The sequence below is a fragment of the Xiphias gladius genome, chromosome 7 (genome assembly GCF_016859285.1).
Source record: "Xiphias gladius isolate SHS-SW01 ecotype Sanya breed wild chromosome 7, ASM1685928v1, whole genome shotgun sequence".
Taxonomy (NCBI): Eukaryota; Metazoa; Chordata; class Actinopteri; order Istiophoriformes; family Xiphiidae; genus Xiphias; species Xiphias gladius.
The window spans coordinates 810,797-833,213 of record NC_053406.1 but is presented as its reverse complement, the minus strand read 5'-3'; the positions used below and the strand labels follow the sequence as shown (position 1 = coordinate 833,213).

Genomic DNA, 22,417 nt, shown 5'->3' with positions numbered 1-22,417 from the left:
GTGAAAAAGGCTAACAGAGAACTAATCAAAAATACATACAGTGTTTTATTATTACTGGTAACGATATTAGTTCCTATAGTGATAGTAGCATAGTTGCAGTTAGGGCTGCAAGTAACTTATTTTCACTATGAAATAACCTGTTGATTAGTTTTCCAAATTAATCAATGGGTCCTTAAAATTTCTGAAAGTAGTGAAAAATACCCCTTAAACAGTTCCAAAGCACAGGGTGATATCTTTAAATATCTCGTCTTCTCTGACAAACCCAGTCCGAAACCATAACATATTGAGTTTAATAAAATAAAAGACTAAAAAATAGAAAAGATTTACATGTGAAAACCTTGAACCTGTGAATTTTGGCATTTTCTCTAACATTAAATGTTCTTATATTTCTGAGACTTGTCCCACCCTTTTCTTTATGAATCGAACAGCTTGAGGTGACACTGTCACTCAAATACTGTACACCAGCAGATTCAGTAACCTGCAGACACAATAATATTCTCTGAATGAAATAGTCTACTTCTCACAATGAAGTGCTAAACTTGGACACTTTGCTGACACTGAACCCTGTCTGCTTGGTGAAAGGGGAGTTAGGGGGATTAATGGCCTGCACAGCCATTTTTTGGGATAGTCAGGACAGCTTACAGCAAAGTTATAACGGAGGGCAGGTGTTTTGACTGAAGATGCCATTAGCTTATCAATGTGTGTTTTTGTGTATGACTCACTGTGTCGGTACAGCATGGTAACCTGGCACTGACTAGACTAGACCCTGAGGTGATGAAGACACAGAGCATCAGTGACACCCAGTCCGTTGAGGGGTTATAACTGGGCCAGCTATTTCATATGACAAAGTTAGACAATTGCCATGGAGGCAAACACCTCCAATGACAATTTAATTGTCCTCATTACAGTAGGCGCCTCTACTTTAGGATGGTATGAGAGATTACAAGTGTCTCATGTTTCTAAAAAAAACTGCGCTCAATGGTTCTTGAGATTTTAGTGTTAAAAAGACCCTGCTGGACCAATTGTGGATATTGTAGCAGCATAATTCCTGCTCTAAGGCTACATTTTTGAAGTAATTTTGTATACCTTTGGGACTGTGTTACAGGATGACTGAAAAACTCTTATAGCAAAGATCAATTGGTCATTATGGTGTGCGGTCACATTAGTGTGTGAGGGAGAGAAATCAATTGGGATCAAAAGGTTATAATTAAATATTATGGTTGTTTTATGTTGTAATTCACTAGCTAGTGTAACAATTGGATAAAAGTTTCATTCCATAAAGAAAGTATGTGTCATGAGATGTTGGTCTTGACGGGGTTCAATCCTGGTTCAAGAGTACATTACAGATCCAGAACAGCTGATTGTGGGGCATTTCTGTACAGACATTTCAGACTGCTTATCAGCCAAACATATACTACAATAAAAATATATCTTTTACGAGCTTTTTTCAGCCAAAATATCAGTCCACACAATTTATTAATCTAGCTCTTGTCCATAGGTGTACTTACGTCAGTTGTTTTGTCATTGTTGAAAGTAAAAGTAAGAAAGTAAGAAAAAAAGATCTTCAATATTACATTTTTTAAGACTGATAGATTGTTGTCTGTAAGAATTAGATCGATAAATCAGTTAGGTGATATAATATGTCAGGGCTATCTTTTAAAAAAAGAATAATCGGTTCAAATGATTAAATGAAAATATTGCCTTTAACCCTTCATGGGTTTGTCTTCATGTGAAGCCTTAAACAGGGGTTTAATGAGTTCTAACCTGATGTTTGCAGTGTACATCCTGACTTTAGAGTAGAGATCCATCTCTTTAACAACTGGTCTCTACTCTAAAGTGTACACTAAAGGAAGGGCAAGCTTTACAGCTGTAGTACTTGTTGCAGGAAAAGCATTACATTGTAACCCATTTGTATTCACCTTTAAACCCTGAAGGGAATGACTACTTGACACAAAAAAAGATAGATTTCAGTTATTTAGGTGAATAATAATGGAATTTGTGTGAAAGTGTGTGTTTGTCAGTGGTCATCCTTACATCCTTGGCCTCCAGCAGGTCCTTACAGCGTTCATTGCGGTTGGAGTGAGGCGCCACGTCTGGGTTGACACAGGTGTGATCTCTGCTGGATAAAATGGTCATTGGCACATTGGAGTAAACAGTGCGTTTTAGCTCATGTGCAATCTGAGCTATCTGTTTATGTGTGCGAGTGCCAAAGAAGATCTTAGGAATCTTCTTTTTGCCATCTTTGTCTTTTTCCTTCACGCTCTCTTTGGTTGAATTACATGGGCACTGGGAGCAGGGTTCTGGGGCCTGGGTGGGGAAAAAGAAGCAAATGCTGAAAATTCGTTTACACCTAGATTTCAACATAGCAGTACATATTGTAGTTGCATCCTAGATCTTGTTCTGTAAACGGCATAATACCAACACTGTGAAGACAAGTTGGATGTTGTTTTTTGAGGAATTAAAAATTGGACAATTGGAAATTGGATCTTACTGGGAATCCACATTAAAAGCAAGATGTGAGCAATATAATATACTAAATTTATATATAATATAAACGCTATTGAAATGTTCTATCCATATAATACAGACCAACTCTTTCATCAGAACCAGGTGTCCGTCAGCAGCAGGTCCTGAGGAGCAGAGAGGACAGCTGCCAGCCAAATAATCTTAACCAGGCCAACTGATATCAGAAATTAACTAAACAAATGAAAGCAATACAAGCCATGCTTTTGCAGCTGGTAAAAATGCAGGAGGTCCTGCAGTGACACACGCCTCACGTGCCTCTCTGAGTCAGTGTGGACTGATACATTTAATAAAATGGAAGGCTATCTGGACCATAAGTCGAGTGAGTGTTGGACATCAAAAACCTTCTAACAAACCTTAAATGTGGATTGGTCTTTGGATGTTTCTCATGTCCTGCTTTTAATGTGGATTCCCAGTAAGATCCCATCTAATTGTCCAGTTGTTTTCTGGCGCAATGTCCCTCAGCTGGCAGTGGTTTTGTCAGAAGGCAAAACTAAATACCTACTAAATACTAAATACCTTATATCTGTGGGTATGTATCAGATAACAACCACTCTACCACTCAACACTCTGGCTGCAATAACACATACATGCACATAGTGCATTGTTTAATTTAATGATAAGACCAAAAGTGGTACATAATAGTGGATTACCATTGATGTGTTTCAAAGTTTGGAATTAATGTTCAATGAGTCACTACATATCATTTACAAATGAATAACATGATAGTTATTTTCTTAATATTCTGTATTTTAACTATATAGCTTACATGCAACTACATAGCATACATAGCTTCTCACTGAATTATGATACAAAACGCTATCAACTCATCACCATTGACAGATTGTCTTGTGTGCTCTTTTGAAAAACACTTAAGAATAAAGAATTTTTATCCATACATAAGGTGTCCTGTCTCTCTCTGCACCAGGTGACCTTTTCTGGGTCTGAAAGTTGATAGGCCACCATTGTGGCGGCTGGGAAAATGTAGCTGCTTCATAATTAGCCATCCAGTGACGTGGTGGATTCTTTTTCCCTGGTAAATTGTAGCCGGCACCATTTATGAAACTGATCCTGCTTAGGTGGTGAGCTCTTTTAAGTGGTGTACTCTTTGACCATTCAGTAGCTCACATACATCATCAAATCACAGGCTTCTTAAGTCCAGTATTGTAAGTATAATATCGTTTTAGATTGTGAAGTCTAAAATATATCATTATCAATATATACACATAATCAGGTTTCATTAGTTTCCTAATCTATTTTTTCAAATAAATTTTTATGTTGAAAAATAAAAAAAATATAAAACAGGTGAAAAAGAAAGCAATATTACAACCATCCGGGTGAAAATCTGATTTTAACATACATTTTGCATCCCATACACTGGTTTTAGTAGTTTAGCCGTTATTTTTTTCACTCAGAAGAACTCTGGCACCCACACGGAACCAGCCAGCAGCTTACTTGCATCTCATCCCAGTTTTTCTTGTTATTTTTTCCTGCATTTTCTGCACAATGTTTGTTACAAAAGACACTAATTTAGTGTAAATAACAGTAATAAGTGCCTTTTTGTAGAAAGAAAAATTCATTAAATTTACAGAGACATAAATTCTGTTTAAATGAGTTATGTCTTTTTAAAAAATCCAAGTATTTTCCATGAAATAGCTGATAGGTTAGGGGTTATGGATCTGGTTCCTGGTCAGTAAAATACCCAGATTCGTTGAGCTCCAACACTAATGAGTCTCTTATCAAAACTTTTATCACTACTCATTATTTGACTAATTTATTTAGATCAATGCTGGCTATAGTAAGCAGGCATCTCAGTTATTGCTGATCTAGCTGATTGCAGCATGTTAGAAAGACGAGAGTCCTAGTTAAACCTTTTACATATTAAATCAATATTTAATATGTAATATGTTGAGCTCATTAATTTCATAGTAGTGAGTCAGAAGCTCCATTATTTGGATCAAGTAGTTTGTGAAATATCAGTTGTAAAAGTAAGTATGATACAGCTATTATTTCACAACTATTTCTATTGTGTTCGAACAATTAGTCCGCAATCAGTCCACAATCAACATTTCATATGTTCTCCTGCCCATCTCATTTTCACATTGTAGCTACAGGTTGTCAACATTAATTAAGTTAGCTCAATTAATGTTAAAGTTGATTAATATACTAGCTACCATTAAAAACTGTGGTATTTCTGGCTTCTTTCACAACAGACCTAAACTGAATCTTTGAGATGTAGTTATTTATAACTGTTTCTATTCATTGCAAATGTGAACCCAACCCTACTTACAGGTGAGATCTAAAAGATCGGTAAGGTAGCAGCTAAACCTTGCTGATTACTATATACTTGGCAACAAGTGGATAGATTATACCCATATGTCATAAGGATATTCATTTGGTACCAGTTAAAATTCTATCTCTTGTATTGTTAATATTTAAATCAAATCTAAATACTATCAACCAACTGCATATCATGAGTGATATTTGACTTACAGTTGAAGTAGATGGATTTGCTATAGATTAGTTGGGATAAAGTTATTTGCTTTTTCTTGGAGCAGCTGACAAAAGTGAGGTTGGCAACTTGTCTCTCTCTAGCAGCTGTCTTTGTGTTTGAAGACAGACTACTGTCTACCTTAACAGTAGGAAGTCAGTTTAAAGAGCTAAATAAGATTATTCCAAATTTCCTCTCATTTGGATGTGAACATTTTTCATCAAACATTTAACAGTAAGGCAGCTCTTAAACAGTAGGAACAAGTTTTGGTTTTAATTTATCAAGTTATCATTTGGGAAATAATCTAATGAAAAATTATATGTACAGACTGCACAGATGGATTGTGTAGAGGAGAAAAGGACAGTGCCTGGAACTGATGACTGAGGAGACCCCACAGGTTATGTCTGCTAAAGAAGAGAAGAAATTGCCTATTTTAACTGAAAACTGCTGTAGATAACAGCTTTGGCATCAATTAACATCACATGCTCTACAATGACAAATATTGCACTAATGTCACTGGAAACCAGTTCAAAGGTCTGGGACAATAACTGTAACTTGTTTTTATGAAAATGCACCACCGACTCCTTGGCCTAAAAATATAAAAAGCTAATTTTGTCATGGAACTCAACTGGTATTTGGTGGCATGGATACATGGAACTATGCCTAAAACTGACTTGGGTAGATGAGCTTGAGTCTCCCAAATTTTTGTCCGCTTAATGGCTTAAAATATAATTATGTTAATTTCAATTTAGTGTATTTCCCATAAATGTGGCTATTGTGGCTCTATGGGTTGGGCTAACCTTGTAGTGTTGGGGGGGGGGGTCTGTCCCTGAGTCTGACACAGAGTAAACACAGAGTGTAGCCACGTGAGGCCGACTTTCACTGCTGTTGTATTTTCTTCTGAGGAAACTCAAAAAAGCTTAATGCAATGCCAAATTACACCGTGGATTATTATATGGACGAGTCATTCCACTGTGGTGGTCGAGTGTGTTCAGCCAAACCTGAGTAAACAGAGCTAAAACATACAGGCAGAAAGGCAACAAGACCACCCTGAAAGACTATGTACCTTGGGAACCAGCGGACTGAGGATTCTGTTGCAGAATACAGACTTGAAAAAATAGATGTCTCCTCAAATTTCAATAATTTAAGCAGTGAGAAAATTGACCGAAGATGTGAGTCCTTTTTTCCCCAAATCTTAACAATGGAGTTGGGGAGTGCAAAGTTAGCCCAAACCATAGAGCCAGAATTGTGAAATTTATGGGAAATACACTAGGTTGAAGTAAACCAGAATTATCCTTTAAAGCTAACCTTAGTTAAAAGAAAAAAACTAAGAAAATTCGACTAAATTCAATATACTGAGAGGTTTTGCTGCTAGAGTCTTACTTACATGTAATGGTAGCTAATGTCAGAAAACGTAATATAATGTTATGTAACAGACATTTCTGAGTCAGTTTAATGACTTTTTGATTGTCCACTTCCTGTGCTACTGTTACACTACATTTTAGAATGACCATTATCTTTTAAATTTAATCTGAATGCATAAACAGTCTGTCAATTGATTTCCCAGAAACAGCATGGTATACAGACGGGTGACAAGGAAAACCATGAATAAATGAGTGGAGAAACATAATGAATGCAGATGCTTCTAGCAGGTGAACTGCATTGTACAATTAAGCAATTAATATCCAATCATGCTCTGTGGCATTTACAAAAATGCCGTGCTGGCTAGGGGGATAGACCAATATGGTTTTTTCAAGGCCGATTCCGATTATTAGTAATCAAGGAGACCGATAACCGATATTTGGAACCGTTATGCATTTGCAATAAAAATTTAAATCATGGAGTTTGTGTTATTTGTAATTTTGACACCAACACAAAACTACTGCAACATAAAGTCTATGGACACCGGCCATGGTGTCTAGGTGTTTCTAATATTTTGTCCACCACACTTATACCAAGAAGGTAGGCAAAATAACAGAAACACCTCTCTATATAATGCAATCCACCTCAAACGGCACCACACACTACATCCTCCAAAATGACCACAAAGTTGATTCAATGACTCTCTAAAACAATTTCAATAAAAACTGAACCTTAATAGCTTTTTGAATGGAGGATTTTTTTCCAGGACTTGCATTAGACTGCAATAGTTTTAGCTAGATGTTCCTAATAAACTGTCAACTGAGTGTATATTTGTAATAATCAGTTGTATGCACAGGCTGCAAAGTGGCTGACTTGAATTTATTGGTTGCTTTCAGTGCGGTTTTCACCTGGGAAAAATACCAGTGCATATACCCCTGGTATCATAAAGATTTAACAGTTTTGTCATATTAATATCACCATATAACATTTTTCACCCCTTCCCCCTTTTAAAAATGTAACACAGTAACATTTAATCAGAGTAGATTTTAACTTACTTACTTTCGTACTTTTAACCGAGTACGTTTTTACACAAGTAATTTTACTTCTACTTGAGTAAATCTTCTTTTAGTAACAGAAGTGAGTAGCCATTCACGTGCCGCGGTGCTGCGATAAGCATATTGTCTCATTACAGGTTGCCAGCGTTTCTGGTATCATTTTTTGCTGCTTTCGACCCAGTCAATTTCCTTATTTTCCTATTTTAATTACCTACTATACACTAAAACTTGCACTAATTCTGCTCAGGCACTCATAGCTCTCTCCTTCTTTTGGTGCATTTCTCACTAATCCCACTGTTGTTTACACGATATTCAGACCTGCCAGTTAGTTTAGCACTTAGCAATGGCTTCTCTCGCTCTCCCTCTCACTCTCCTGCTCTCTCTGGCTCAGTGTGGTTTGGATCAACAAATTAACTTGTTCATAAGATTGTGGTGTTTTCTGCAACTTCAGCGTAGAGGATTGTGATGTTTATTATCACTTCAGCGACATCTGCTGCCTTAAGGTTCGTACATACCCTCGACACAAAGTTCCGCTCGTTCACCGGAGCTGCACTGGTTTGTAAAGGCGTTTCTCTGTGCCCGTCTGTGCCTGTAGCCTTCAGTACTGGTAGGCTATTACTCGTGAAGTTTAACCAATCAGATAATGCTGTGGGCAGGACATTGGTCAGGACCACAGAGTGGTGACTACACAGAGAGAGGCGGCTGCATCAAAGCACAATTTTCAATTGATCTATTTTATCGGAAATGGTATTAAAAAAAACAAAAAATTACGATTCCGTTAACCGTAAAAATGCTTAATATCGGATCCGATAATTGGTCGACCTGTAGAGCAGGCCCAGTTGAATCGGATTTCGTACCAAGATGGAAAGAGGAAAAGATCTAAGTGTCCTTGAAAGAGGCCTCATTGTCGGGGCACAGATGGCAGAGCTTCAGTCACAAACACTGCTCAACTGGCCAGTGTTTCAATAGGAACAGTGACTAATATGACATCTGCATTTAGATCTATGGAAAGGACATAATTAAATAGTGGGCGACACCACAGATTTGATGACTGTAATGCTCATGCATTAGTGCGATATGTAAGGAAAAACAGAAAAGCAACTCTTCCTCAGGTGACTGAGAATGTCAGTGCAGGACGTGAACAGACTGTAGCAGCAAGAACGGCTCATTGACAATTACACAGAGGGATATTAGAGTAGGTATGCAGTGCATTAACCCCTCATTACAAAAGATGCACATTTGAAAGTTCAGTGGTGCAAAAACGATAGACACTAGTCAGCAGACGCGGAAAAAAGTGATATGGTCAGATGAGTCATCCTTCACCATATTCTCGACAGGTGGGTGAGTGCATGTGTGCCGTACGTCAAGAAAACAGTACAGGCCTGAATTCTTGACCCCTACAGTGAGGGGATCAAGTAGCACTGTTATGCTGTTGGGGGCATTTTGCTGGCATGGTTTGGGTCCACTTGTCTCTTAGACGGAAGGGTCTCTGCAAATCAATACAAAGTTGTGCTGAGTGATAAGCTTTATCCTGTGATGCAACATTCTATTGTATGGGAGTGGTCTCTAAATGATTTTATGAGTATGAAAATTATGTAAATCATATGCTCTAGCTTTCGCAGTCACCAGATCTCAACCCAACTGAACATTATGGGAGACATGTTAGACAGCGCTTTCCACCATCATCAAAACACCAAATGAGGGAATATAAATTTGGAAGAATTGTGTTCCATCGCTCCAATAGAGTTCCGGAGACTTTAGGCGCACTAAAGCTGTTCTGGTGGCACACGGTGGCCCAGCACCTTACTAAGAGACACTTTGTGTTGGTTTTTCCTTTTATTCGTCACCTGTCTGTATATTGATATTGAAATATAAAATAATATATCCATTGAAAGACGATTTTATCCATATGCTTCACTTAAATAGCAGAGTGAGAAAACATCTTGCCTTGAATTACATCACAACAAAACCCTCTCGCTTGTGTCTGTCTCCATCACAGTCATACCATATGTAAAGATGATATAGGAGAAGACTGTCCACTAATCACTGTCTTTTGATTGTACTAACAACAGGTTGGTGACCTCCAGCAGATTGAATCAGACCACAAGGTAAACATTGATATGCACACCTTGTCCACTGCATGGTATTATTTTAAGACTTTTGTAAAAAGTGCCTGGCCTCTTGTTTCAGGGTTTACATTTTTATTAATATTGAATAAAAATTATTCACAAGCTTGGAAAAAAATGTTTATTCCTAAATTCGCTGGAAATTACCTGAATGATTCCACAGAATAATGAATGGTATGTGTTGTCACGCATCACAGCTCACGATGGAGATCAGAAGGTAGCACTTCTGATGACAGACAAGTAGCTCAAATTACCCGCCAGCTCAGATTTTCCAAGCATGTTTGTCCATCAAATATTACAATGTGTGATGGAGTACAGGCCAAAGAGAGCCCTTGGAGAGCCATCTCTAAGAGTTAAGAGGGATAGCATGCCCTGAGCCCACGTAAAAAATAAACAGAGGTGCTGTAGGGGTCCAACACCAGTTCAAGTTACTTTGCTCCTCTGGAACAGTTACGCTTCACAGACTGGGCCCTGGGCCCGATCACCTTACCTGCTGCTGCCACATTAAACAGAGACATCCAAATACCCTGCCCCAAGATGGCCAATAATTACTTATTCATTGGCAAGAGGGAAGGAGGAGTGGGTTGGGGCAGCATAGAAGGGCTTGCTATTCAATAGAGGCCCTTGTCAAAAGTTGCAGCAGGAAACAGCTGACACAAGAGTATCCTTTTACACGGCTGCCTCCTGAGATGCCGGGACAACAAGGTTTCAAGCTGGCCACACAGCCCAGAGCAGACACCCCCTAGAAAGGAATGCAGATAACTGGCAAAAGGAGCAAATGGGACACCAGCTCTGCTCGCAACAAGAACATACTGTTTTTTTCAGTGCAGAACAATTTCACTGGTGTTGCTCCTTGGGTGCCACTAGCAATGACAATGCCCTCACTTTGCCAAACAAAATGTTACATTATTAACACATTTATAGGTACACTGTACAGTAAAGGGATACAAAGTTTCTTCAGGTTTACTAAGTTCCTTCAGGGATGATAAATTTCTTGGTATACCTATACTACCAGGTGTAAGTGTATGTGGATAAAGCTGTGTTGAATGGACAGCGGTCAGTGGTGTTACTGAACACATCAGAATATTCACAGGTAGGTTTCTGTTGCTATACTCCCTGCCAACACCTGATAGATGGAAATCTCACACTCCAGGGGGCCAGTTAGAGGGCATTGAAGGGCCGCAGGCAGTGGATCACTTAGGTAATACTGGCGCCTCTCACTGGACACCAATTTGCTCCTCATTCCACAGTTTTCAAGGACTTGGAATTCATTCCAATAAGGGTGGGCTTCACTACCTCAGAAGACATGATACCGAACACCCCCTCCTCCCAATACGACCACACTGTGCAGGGAGAGACCATGGCAAATATCTGCCCTCCAGAACACCTGCTTATCCCTCAGGCGCAGTAACCAGCGGGTGAACCCCATTCAATATTTATCCCCATGGCTTTCACAGATCAGCAGCCCAGGCAAGGCAAACCCTCTTAATTAAAACTGGAGCTTGCTTCAAAGGGGCCCATTCAGGCCATCAGTCAGCGCTCACAGGACAAAAGAGCCCGGGTCATGTAACTGCAGGGAAACCAGAGACAGACGCACTTTTTCGACTTCACTTTCCCTCCTCCCCCTTTTCCACCTGCCATCATCCACAGCTCTAAATCCAAGCCACACACCTGTGGCAGGTTTAGATGCAGTTGTAAGAGTTCAACAATTCCTATGAGCTTTGCAACATACTTTTATTGTTGAGCATGTCTAAGGATTATGGATAACCTGCTGGTCTTTGGGACCTTCAGAGAACTAAGGAACATGGATTATTCACCAGAAACCAGATGCTATACTTTTTCATGTTAAGACCACAAACTTTAAACTTACAGCAGAAAATGATTCATCATAAATGTTCTGGGCTACCAAATAACATTTTAAGGACAAAAAAAGTTAAATTTTACTGCCACACAGGCACCTTTCAACCTACCAACTAAATACCTTATAAAACTGTAAGTGTAACTGGTACTGTTGTAAAGGAAAAGGGTGGTCAGACCCAATATGGATTTTATTTAGGCTTTCTGTTTGCTGCACTTTGTATGAAGTTAATTGATAAATAAAAAATATTCATGGCATTATGAAAGCATCCTCACTTTACTTTTAGTGCTGAAAACTTTTACTCTATTTTTTGGTATTGTCCAATTTGTATGATTATGGACGAGGCTGTAGTTTGTGGTGCTGTTGAATGTTATTGTTATACAAAGGTGTATGTAATAATAAACGTGCATTAATATTACAGTAAATGTACAATACAGTAATGTATGAGGTTCTCCTTGTTCACGTACGCTAGCATTTCTCTTTCCAGAGACCTGTACCTACAATAGAGAGGTGGCAGCTTGAAATGTCTATAAATTTTTATGGCACAATGATTGGGGAACGCCCCTTTCTTTCCCCTGATTGTGGACTAGTGCTTTTGAGTCTGAAGGAAATTAAACTATCACTACAGAAATGAAAATGATCAGAGCAATAAAAACATCGCAACAGTTCAAGTAAAATTAAATTGTAAAAGCTGTGTGGATATACACAGATCCTTGCTTATACATATTCACCTGTTTCTTAAGGTGGTATAATATAGTATAGTTAACCTTGCATTTATACATTTTGTTTTTTGTTAAAACAAACACACCAGTTTGTAAAAACATTAACTAGAGAATGTTCAAATTATTTGTAAATAATCCTGATCTACCGCACAATTTTATGGGTTCTTCCCTGGGCTATGCCTCCACCAATTTTGGTGCAAATTGGTACTAGTACTTTTTGCGTAATCCTGTTGAGAATCACACAAACCAAAAAAAAAAAAAAACAGACACGGGTGATCACAGAGGTAATTACCTGCAATGTCCAAATTGGTCTCATTTTAAGCCTATACATGTTTTCAACTTTAACCATAGCCTTGGCTGATTCCGTGGAGTATAACGCCACCCAGTGCTGATAATAAATGGTGATTCTGAACCTATTGCTGACATGGTGATACCATGAAATTAGAACAAGTGGTCCAAAACTAGCTGTAATCTACTCCACTGATGTCATCCAATCTGTGTTTCTGTGGGCTATTTATGACACTGATAGGATGCAACAGGCTTTTTCACAACAGACATTTTAACATGTTTTTGGCAGTACAACCACAAATAGTAAGTGTGTGTAGTGTAATGATGGCTCTGTTCCATTTAAATGTCTCAATAGCGGACAAGTCACAGCAGGAAAAGCACAGGTGTCATTAATTACATTAATGATGGCTGTGGTCCATTAAGGTTTCCAAGTTACACCTTAGTGCCTTGATCATGTGCATGCTGGCTCAAAGGAATAGCTTACTGATACTACGTAACAGAACATCATTAACAAAATTACATACACCTGTGCTTCTGCACATGCAGTGGGACCCATTATTCTTGCTGGAAGGAGTGTAGATAATGCCATCCCCAAATATTTTGGTACTGCCCATATATTCAGGTAATCAATTAAACTGTATCACATCAACCACATCAAATGTGATCCACAGTGACTGGCTTATATTTACAAATTCAAAGAAATGGACAATATTGCCCCCATGTGTCTGTAAACTATATGACTTTTGTAACTCCGCAATTCTCTTTGGAATGTACTCACACTGCATAATGAGGACAAACCAACTGCGGGGTTGTTTGGTTCTGTGGTCAAACTCTGATCTGAAGGCTCATTGTCCAGCTCTTGCTCATCATCTATGAATATCACTCCCTGCTCCAGACGCTGCTTTTTCTGTCTCTGAGGAACAAACACAGAAACTTTGCTTCAATGAACTGCACATTACTCAACATTTCTGTAATAGAACAAGTGCTGACCAGTTTTGCCAAAAATTAACTTATGTATTTCACTTATTAAATTTACTTAGATTCATATTCATTATATTATTTGGTCAGATGCTTGTGGTTCCTTGGTTCATGCTTTTCTATATGTTTTTATAGACTAAACATTACACCATATCTACAAAGAGGAGAAATATATCATTCACTACCCTGCAAGTGTTGTCTCAGTTCAGCTCACCAACCATACTCCTGTATATGACTCATGTTTGACCTAAAAAGTCAGGTTTTCATGTCTTTGTTCATCATCTACAGTACATCCAGGAAGAGTATTCAGACCTCTTCCCTTTCCCTTGTTATGTTGCAGCTTTATGCTACGCTTAAATTATTTTTTTCCCCTCATCAATCTACACTCAATACCCCATAATGACAATGCGAAAACAGAATAATAATTTTTTTCCCCAAATTTAATAAAAAAGGAAAAATTGAAATTTATTGACATGTATTCAGAGCCTTTACTCAGTACTTAGTTGAAGCACCTTGGGCAACAATTACAGCCTTTAGTCTTCTTGGGTATGATTTGACAAGCTTGCACACCTGGATTTGGGGATTTTCTTCCCTGCAGATCTTCTCAAGCTCTGTCGAGTTGGATGGGGACCGTCAGTAGACAGCCATTTTCAAGTCTCTCCAGAGGTATTCGACTGGGTTCAAGTCAGGGCTCTGTTTTGGGTCCGGGAGGCAGAGACCCTCTCCGAGTTTAAGAGTAGGCTTAAAGCCTGCCTTTTTGATAAAGCTTGTAGTTGGGGCTTGCTCAGGCTTGCCATGAACCATTCCCCAGTTATGCTGCTATAGGCCTAGACTGTACCAAGCTCCTCTGTCCTCCTCTCCCTCTCCATCCATACGTACTCATATCCTATTAATGTTTGTCACTAACTACTCTCGCCCATAGTTTTGTTCTTTCTCATCTCTCTCCTTTCGCTTAATGCAGAGTCTGGATCTGTAACTGGAAAAAACCTACTACCCCCATGATCCTACTCAACAGCCACTTCTTCAATTATCATCATTATCATCATTATCATCATCATCACCATCATTATTATCATTATTATTATTATTGTTATTATTGTTATTATTATTGTATTTAGTCTGGTTATTGATATTATTAGTTATTATTATTAGTGTTATTATTATTATACATCTTTATGTGGAACCTGCATCGTGCTATGTTCTCTTTCCTCCTGCTCTCTCTCACTCTCTCTCGCTCTCTCTCTCTTTCCATCTCCCTCTCTCTCCCCTTCTTCCCCTTGCTCTCCTTCTCCCCCTCTCTCCCTCTCTCTCCTTCTCCCCCTCTCTCTTTCTCTCTTAACCCAACCGGTCAAGGCAGACAGCTGCTAGGCTCTGTTCAAGGTTTCAAGCTGTTAAAAGGGAGTTTTTTTGCCAACGTTGCTAAGTGGTTGCTCTATCCAATTTGAAAAAGACTGAGAAAATCTGCAGAGAAGATTGGCAGAAAAATCCCCAAATTCTGGTGTGCAAAGCTTGTTACATCATACCCAATAAGACTCGAGGCTGTAATCGCTGTGGAAGGTGCTTCAACTAAGTACTAAGTAAACGGTCTGAATACTTATGTCAATTTGATATTTCAGTTTTTCCTTTTTATTAAATTTGCAAACATTTCTAAAATTCCGTTTTCGCTTTGTCATTATGGGGTATTCAGTGTAGATTGATGATGGAAAAAATTATTTTGATCGATTTTAGCATCGGGCATCAAAATATCAAAATGTCAAAAAAAGTGAAGGGGTCTCAATACCTTCTGAATGGACTGTAGCAGGCTTCTCCCTATCATTGTAAGACTTAGGCCCAGCCCCTAAGCCTAATGAACCGAAAAAAACGATGCTGAGAGTTCTCAACCACCCTGGCGACAAAGGATACCGTATTGGACCGAATATAATACAATATTTTTTTTCTGGAAATTGGGCTTGAAAAAGTGGATGTCATCTTATATTTGAACACGAGACAATTACGTATTATTACATCAGATATTCTTTTTGAATGTAGAGAGTATGCTTAACAAGAGTGTTGCATTATGGGGGTTGGTAGCCTTAATATTGCTAAGCTAGCCAGTGTTTTCAAGTCAGTCTATAGTGAGTCTTTCAGAGTCAGTCAGCCCTAAAAGTGTTTAACCTGCAGTAGATTATGACTTAAAACGAGTTCATAGCATCTTCTGACGTCGTTACTTTAGAAATGAACCAGGAAGAAAATCTGTCGAAGGGGCAAAAATGACATCTGTCACACATGATGAGAACAAAAGGACAGTCTGAAAAATGCTGTCAGGGAAAGTGATTCTTAGAGAGGAATCGACTCACTACAGTAACTCAGTCAGCTGGCTAGCGACACCACCCCATGAAAAAGTGACCTGCCTACAGACACCCAACTGAGCAGTAATTTTGGTAAGTTGCTAAGCTCTGTTACATTTTCAAATGGCTATGGGAGGATGAGAAAGTTCAAATGCATGCATTATAACCTTGTTTTATAAATGTGCACCTAAGCCTTCAAGAAACCTAGAGAAAACGCTGATCTAGGATGTGAAAACATTGGTTTTCGACAAAGTAAAAGTTGGCATCTTTGTCAATGCTCAATTATGAAATCCTACCACGCTGGGAAGTCTCTCTCCTGCCAGGCTGCTGACAGCCAGACCCCAGAGCTTAGAGTATTGGAGCGAACAACAGAAATGAGTCGTACTGCCCCGTCTCGCACTGTTCGATATTGTGGTGCCCTCTTCTTACATCACCTCCATCAGTTATTTTTGTATATATACTGTAAGGCAAAAAAAAAAAAAAAAAAAAAAAAAAAAAATATATATATATATATATATATATATATATATGAAATTAAATAATGTTTAATGAGAGAATGTTTTACATACGGCTCTGGCATAGAGCTCCAACTCCCACATCCCCTTACCTTAAAATGGTCTGTCACTGACATAAACAACATGCAAATTTCACAATGAAAAGAATTAAGTTTGCTAATTAGGGAATCAATCTATCAATACAGTAAAGTGAAGAAGAAATACATTTCCATGTTAAATATTTGATTTTCATTGCTTTGACAGCTGCTTTTGAAAAATGTTTTTTATCCTTTGAATGTGGAATATGTTGTGATGCCAATTATTCACTCATTGCACTAGACCCCACTGCTGATGAAGTCTCAGCCGCTGACCAAGTCATCGTTAAGTCGCTGGCTACTGACCTCACAAAAGAAAATTTATTCAGCAATATACTGTACTTAATTTAGTCTTAAGAAACATTACCAAAAAAACTGGTACTTATTTACCTTTTCCTTTCTCCTTCATTTACACAGACATATGTTGTATGTCATTGTCTAGCAGTAACATTTTGTATTGTATATTGATTCCCCTGTATCTCAGTAACATTGTTACGGTGAGCAATACATTGTGACAGCACTGTACTGTGACTTACCATCAAATTCTAACTCCAAGCACTTAGAAGAATAAGATTTCATCAAACCACCGCAGATTTTACTATTCTTTGCTTTTATGCCATGAGGCCATGAATATGTACATTCAGCCTCTAAATTTAATATAAAGTAAATTCAGTATAAATAAATAAAGCAAACAAAGAGCCTATACAAGGCATTTTTGACTACCTTGTGCTGAGCAGTGCGAACGCGTTTCCTGTCTGGCTGGAAGTCGTCGTCTTTCTTGCAGTCAGAGCTGAGGGAAGACTGGAATTTCTCAGACAGACGAGAGGCTATAGACTGTTTCTTGGGCTGCAACTCCTCTTGTAACAGCACTAAAGCAATACAAAAAAAAACTGGTTTATATACAGCAACAGAAATTAAGTGTATAAAGGGCTTAGTGCTGGTTAGCCCTCAGCTAAATCTTATTTGTGTAAAAAGGGTCAAAGCCAGACAATGTTGTCACTTAATTCTGAGGGCACGATATACAATTTGAAACTGGCAAGAAAACAATTAAACAATGCAAAGACATTGGCACAGGGTATAAAATAACTTCCAAAATATCAAAATATTTGAAGCAATGAAGGCTAGCCTGCCTCTACAACATTATTGTTATACTAACCTGTAAATATCTTAGATGTTTTAAGCAAATGTAACGTGTAATTACAAATGGGTTACTTGCTGAGTACTGGTGTAATGGTTCATTGAATGATTCACCAAACTTGATTTATGAGATACCACTGCACGGACTGAACAATGTTTATAACAAAGTTGGGACTATTGAAGAAAATGCAGCTGAAGCGCTCTGAAGTTGCCTCGTCTAAAATAAAAGTGAAATGTTCAGTCTCTTTAATTGTATTTAGAACCTATTAGGTTTTGTGTACTTCTTGTTATTCTTTCCAAAGTCCAAACGCCTGGTTCTGTCAAAGTTGTCAGTACACTGAATGCCCCTTGTTTTTTCAACACTGTAAGAGAAAACAAAGACATGGTACACCATACAGTCCATGATTGTCTTCACCTGCAGCTGGCAGCAACACCTGGGAAATCAAAACTATCAACATGCTCTTCCGTGCGCCACTTTACAGCTCCATACTGCCAAAATCAATTATTGGAACTATGGTGTGGACAATATTAATGGCAGTTTGCATTTTTCCTTGTCTGCAAAAAGAATGGTTACACGACAGTCAAAATATGAAGCAGGGTAGGGTTGTGTGATATGACGGTATAAACGTACAGTAAGAGGATAGCGATACAATAGAGCTGTTTAACCCGTATAGGGTCTGCTACCCTGTTCCTACTGAGGAAGCTATTACTTTGATATGCGATTGCATTTTCAATTTTCAATTTTATGTTAATATTTTAGGATCACTTTATTGGATTTACAGGAATGAGGCATCAATGTGCTGAAGTACCTTGATTTGTCAGGTCACTGGATTAGCCAAAAAAAAGACATTCCCATCTCCAGATATTTTATATGTAATAATTTCTAAACTGAATTTCCAAAAACGTTACTATATTGCAACTTGTCAATATTGCAATGTAAAATTACAAACACCGTGACAGAAGATTGTATCCAAACACTTATGTGATACAGCTGACATTTAAATTGTGCATGTTCCTTAAGGATAATTTTATCCACCAAAATATTCCTTTTTGCAACCAATTGACAATATTTGAAATACAATACTAGATACTGATTTAAAACAAAGCAGAGTTGAATTTTATGAAAATGATGGCTGCTTCTATCTTCTATCTTAGGGGCATAACATTGTTGATTCTGCATTGCAGTGCATGTTAACTTCTGTTTCCTGATTAGATGGTAAAAACTGATGACCAACAGAGCTATGAATGCTTAACTTCTTGGACTGAAAACTGCTTGAATATTTGTCTCCGCTCTTGTGTCACACTGTTTATTATTTATTTATCATGCCATTTAATGTTTTAATGTGTTGTAATTATTAGGCCCCGACCACCAACTGGTGCAAGGACCCTACTGGAATCTCTATGTTTATTACTATTAATACAGTTTTATTATTAGTAGGGCCCAAGCACCAACCGTTGAGAGGACCCTGTTGGAATCGCTAAGTTTATTACTATAATAATAATAATAACAATAACAATATTATTATTATTATTATTATTATTAGGGCTCGAGGACTGACCGGTGCGACGACCCTATTGAAACTGCTATGTTATTATTATCATCATTATTAGTATTATTATTATTCTTAGGACAAATCAATTGCATTTTTTAAAGGGACTAAAGGTACATGGAAACTCATGAAACTCAGCACATGCGTCAGACATGTTGAAAAATAAAATAAAATAAAAAAATCAAGAAAATCACATTTTATGTCTTTCATATGTGTGTGGAAAAGCTTTGAACTGCCACTGCGTATGGAATGTGCTATATAAATAAATTATTTTACCTTATGTCTCTTAATTTGAATTATAAATTACTATTATACTAAGCAGTAAACCAGAAGGAAGAAAGGCTCAGGAAAAAATATTTGTGATGGATGTTTTCAAATGGTACCACAACCAAATGAAGGACTAAAAGATACTTACTATGTTCAGGTGCTGGAGGCATTTGTTGTGCCACCTCTTTACACGGTGATACAGTGAGGTCCACGACAGCAGATTTGACTGCTGTTGTAGCTGAGGCCCTACTGCTTTTGCTGTGGCACACACACTGACAGAGAGTGATGACATCTGACTTCTTACAGTCTTCAGAGTTTTTATCTGACTGGCTCTTGTTCTCCATTTGGCTTCCTCCTCCTTGAAGTTTAACTGTCATCACAAAATGAAACAGATATAAAAGTGACACTGACACTGTATCAGGGTAGGGATAAAAATTGATAAGATTTTATTGACACCAATCCCATTATCAATTCTGGATTGGTCTATCGGTCTAAATCTTTATAGATTCCCTTAACAATTCTTGATCAGTGTAAGACAGATAGGCTTTAGTTAATCTGTGCACAAGAGCTTTCCATTTTTCCTGGGGATACATAGACCTATTTGCCTACCCACTTTTTTTCTGTTTTGTTGGTCTAAGTCAGAGCAGACTTACCAAACTTAGCCTGCTGCCAGGCCAGAGCAGAGCAGAGCAACGCCAAGCTCTTTCCACTTCCTGTGGGACTCTCCAGCAAACAGTTCTGCCCATAGTTCAGCCCTCGTATGATCTTCAGAAAAAGTACACACACATTTACACTGTCAGTTAACTGCCTATGCAATTTAACTCTACAGGCTTTGAAGTGTGATTAATTGTTGACAAAATCAATAAATGCTAAGGCTACATATAGTATTGCACAATTTCAGGTGCTAGTGGTTTTGTTTAATTCTGACAGTATTTGCACGTTCTCCATGCATTGTTTTAAAGAAAACACAGTCCAAAGCACAAACAGGTTGCATGTTCCAATTATCAATCAGATAGATAAATCTACCAAAAGTAAGTTACTTGTAGTTATGGTAATACAGTTTGTCAACATATTAAGTCAAGGCTGTAAGTATTTATATTATTTATTCTTCAGGCTCTTTGCTTCAGCACATTCACTTTGAAATAAAATAATGGATACTACATTAAAGTGCCATGTCTCAGCTTTAATTTAAAGTGGGTTTACATCAATATAGAAGGAACTATATGGGAGATATAGCACTTTTAACACATAGGGCCAAAATTGCAAGGGTTCAAAGTTATTGGCCACTTGGCTGTCGGTATGAGGAGCAAAGACGAGGCCATGCAAGTGAAGAGGCTAAAATGAGGCTAAAAAAAAAAAAAACAGCAAAAATCTATCAGAGAGATAGCAAAGGGTAGTCGGTTTGAAAAAATCAACAGTTGGATACATTCCAAAAAGGCAGGTGTGTACAGGATGGCAATTGAACTGGTAGACTGAGGAGCACAAGTCTTGTGGTCAAGAAAAACCCCTTTGTGACTGCACAGTGTGCAGGAAAAAATAGGAAAAGCACATGACCCGAGCATACTATCTCATCTGTCAAACATAGTGGTGGTTCCCAATTGGACTGTGATTCTACTGCTGACGGAAGCAACAAGATGAATGCAGAGGTATAAAGCAGCATTCTGTATGGTCTGTCATCACTCAGCTGGACAACAATTCTGAACATATGGATAAAGCAATGAAAGACCTTTCCAGGATAAAAGTGGAATATGCTTGCCTACAACCAAAATGTCAGAATGAGTGTAAGAGATACTAATAGGTACAGAGGCACGAACGTAGTAGAAATTTTACTTTTTTTGCCTCACCTTTTTTTTGGGATAAAAATGGGAATATAAGGCCTGTAGTAGTACCTTTTGTGTGGAAAACACTTTGGAACAATAGCCACAAGTCTGAACTAATGTGTCAACAACTGTTGTAGTGACATAATGCTTTGCACATAGAAAACCAAGAGACTTATAGCTTTCAAACAATGTTTAATTTGTCCCGATTCTGTTAAGATTGAGTTCAGTACAGACCAAGACACACATAAAGTAGAGCTAAAAAGGCCAATGTCTCACGGATGGGATTGTGTATTTTAATGGGCTAAAATGACAACTAAGGGGCCAATCACAAACATCCTGCACTGTATCACCAAAGCTGATTATTGTGTCATAACATCCTGACTTCATAATTCAGTTGCAGATTTACAAATGTGAGTGGTGACGTTTGTTACCCACTGAATTCATCATGGCCAGCTGGGATGGGTAAGCCTTGCAGGGGAAGTGGATCTTAACCCCTCCAATGGTGTATTCCACTGGGGATGTGGCCATGTTCCTGTTGCTGCTTCACAGAAATATTTCTGAAACACAGGACATATGTCTGATAAACCTACTATTAGCCACATATTATACGGACACATGTTGAGTGTAATGTTAGTAAAACCATAGTTAACGTTAATTACTGCAACTCATTATCTCACAAGCTAATGTGGTTGACATTAACTAACACACTGTTTAGAATTCATCAACAGTTTAACAAACGTTATTTTCCCTTTTGTCCTGTGTGTAAGTGTAAAGTTGTCACTTACCTGCGACTTGAGAGAGTTAGCTAGTTTAGTAATTGCTGACTACCTAGCAAGAGCTAATGCCAATGCTAAGTTTTCTAACGTTACTTGGATTCATTGCTGGTATCCATAGTCCATGGTTGGACTGGTAATACTGGAAACAGGAACATGTTCTCACAATATCAAAAACGACTTTTCCGAACACAAGCTGTTTCCATTCACTCTACGCTTCCCATAATTCTTCCCGCTCTCGAAAATCACATTTGAATACTTGACAGGAAGCTGGACCTAGTCCGCATTATGGCTTCCTACAACTGCTTTCAAAATAAAATTCTGACTGTGACGGAGAGCAGGGGAGCAAATTCTGTGAGAGATGGGATGGTGAAAAAACTTTGAATATTCGAACCCATAAAGTTTAAAGTGATGTCCTCAGCATAAGTCAATAGTGAGCTATTATGCTTTATAGTTTTATCAATTCAAAGCAAAAACAAGCAGAAGCCATTTTAGAATTAGAAACAAGTCACTATCTTCTTGCAAAGCAAAGTAATTACTTTATATCAGAG

The 22,417-nt window shown here is 38.1% G+C and overlaps 1 protein-coding gene across 7 annotated transcripts in view; it reads right to left on the bottom strand.

The window, feature by feature from the left end:
- brip1 (BRCA1 interacting protein C-terminal helicase 1) overlaps positions 1-22,131 on the bottom strand; it is a 62,226-nt gene extending 40,095 nt beyond the window's left edge. For 4 of the 7 annotated variants that reach the window (XM_040130652.1, XM_040130656.1, XM_040130654.1 and 1 more), the window contains exons 1-7: positions 21,879-22,131; positions 21,529-21,650; positions 19,927-20,038; positions 19,422-19,643; positions 17,043-17,209; positions 13,204-13,338; positions 2,035-2,307 (exon numbers count right to left, since the gene is read on the bottom strand). In XM_040130652.1, the coding sequence (XP_039986586.1) occupies positions 2,035-2,307; positions 13,204-13,338; positions 17,043-17,209; positions 19,422-19,643; positions 19,927-20,038; positions 21,529-21,621 (1,002 nt within the window). In that variant the 5' untranslated portion in view covers positions 21,622-21,650; positions 21,879-22,131. The remainder of the gene's footprint in view (positions 1-2,034; positions 2,308-13,203; positions 13,339-17,042; positions 17,210-19,421; positions 19,644-19,926; positions 20,039-21,528; positions 21,651-21,878) is intronic. The other 3 variants (XM_040130655.1, XM_040130657.1, XM_040130658.1) reach the window with 2 other exon arrangements.
- Positions 22,132-22,417: the final 286 nt, after the last annotated feature.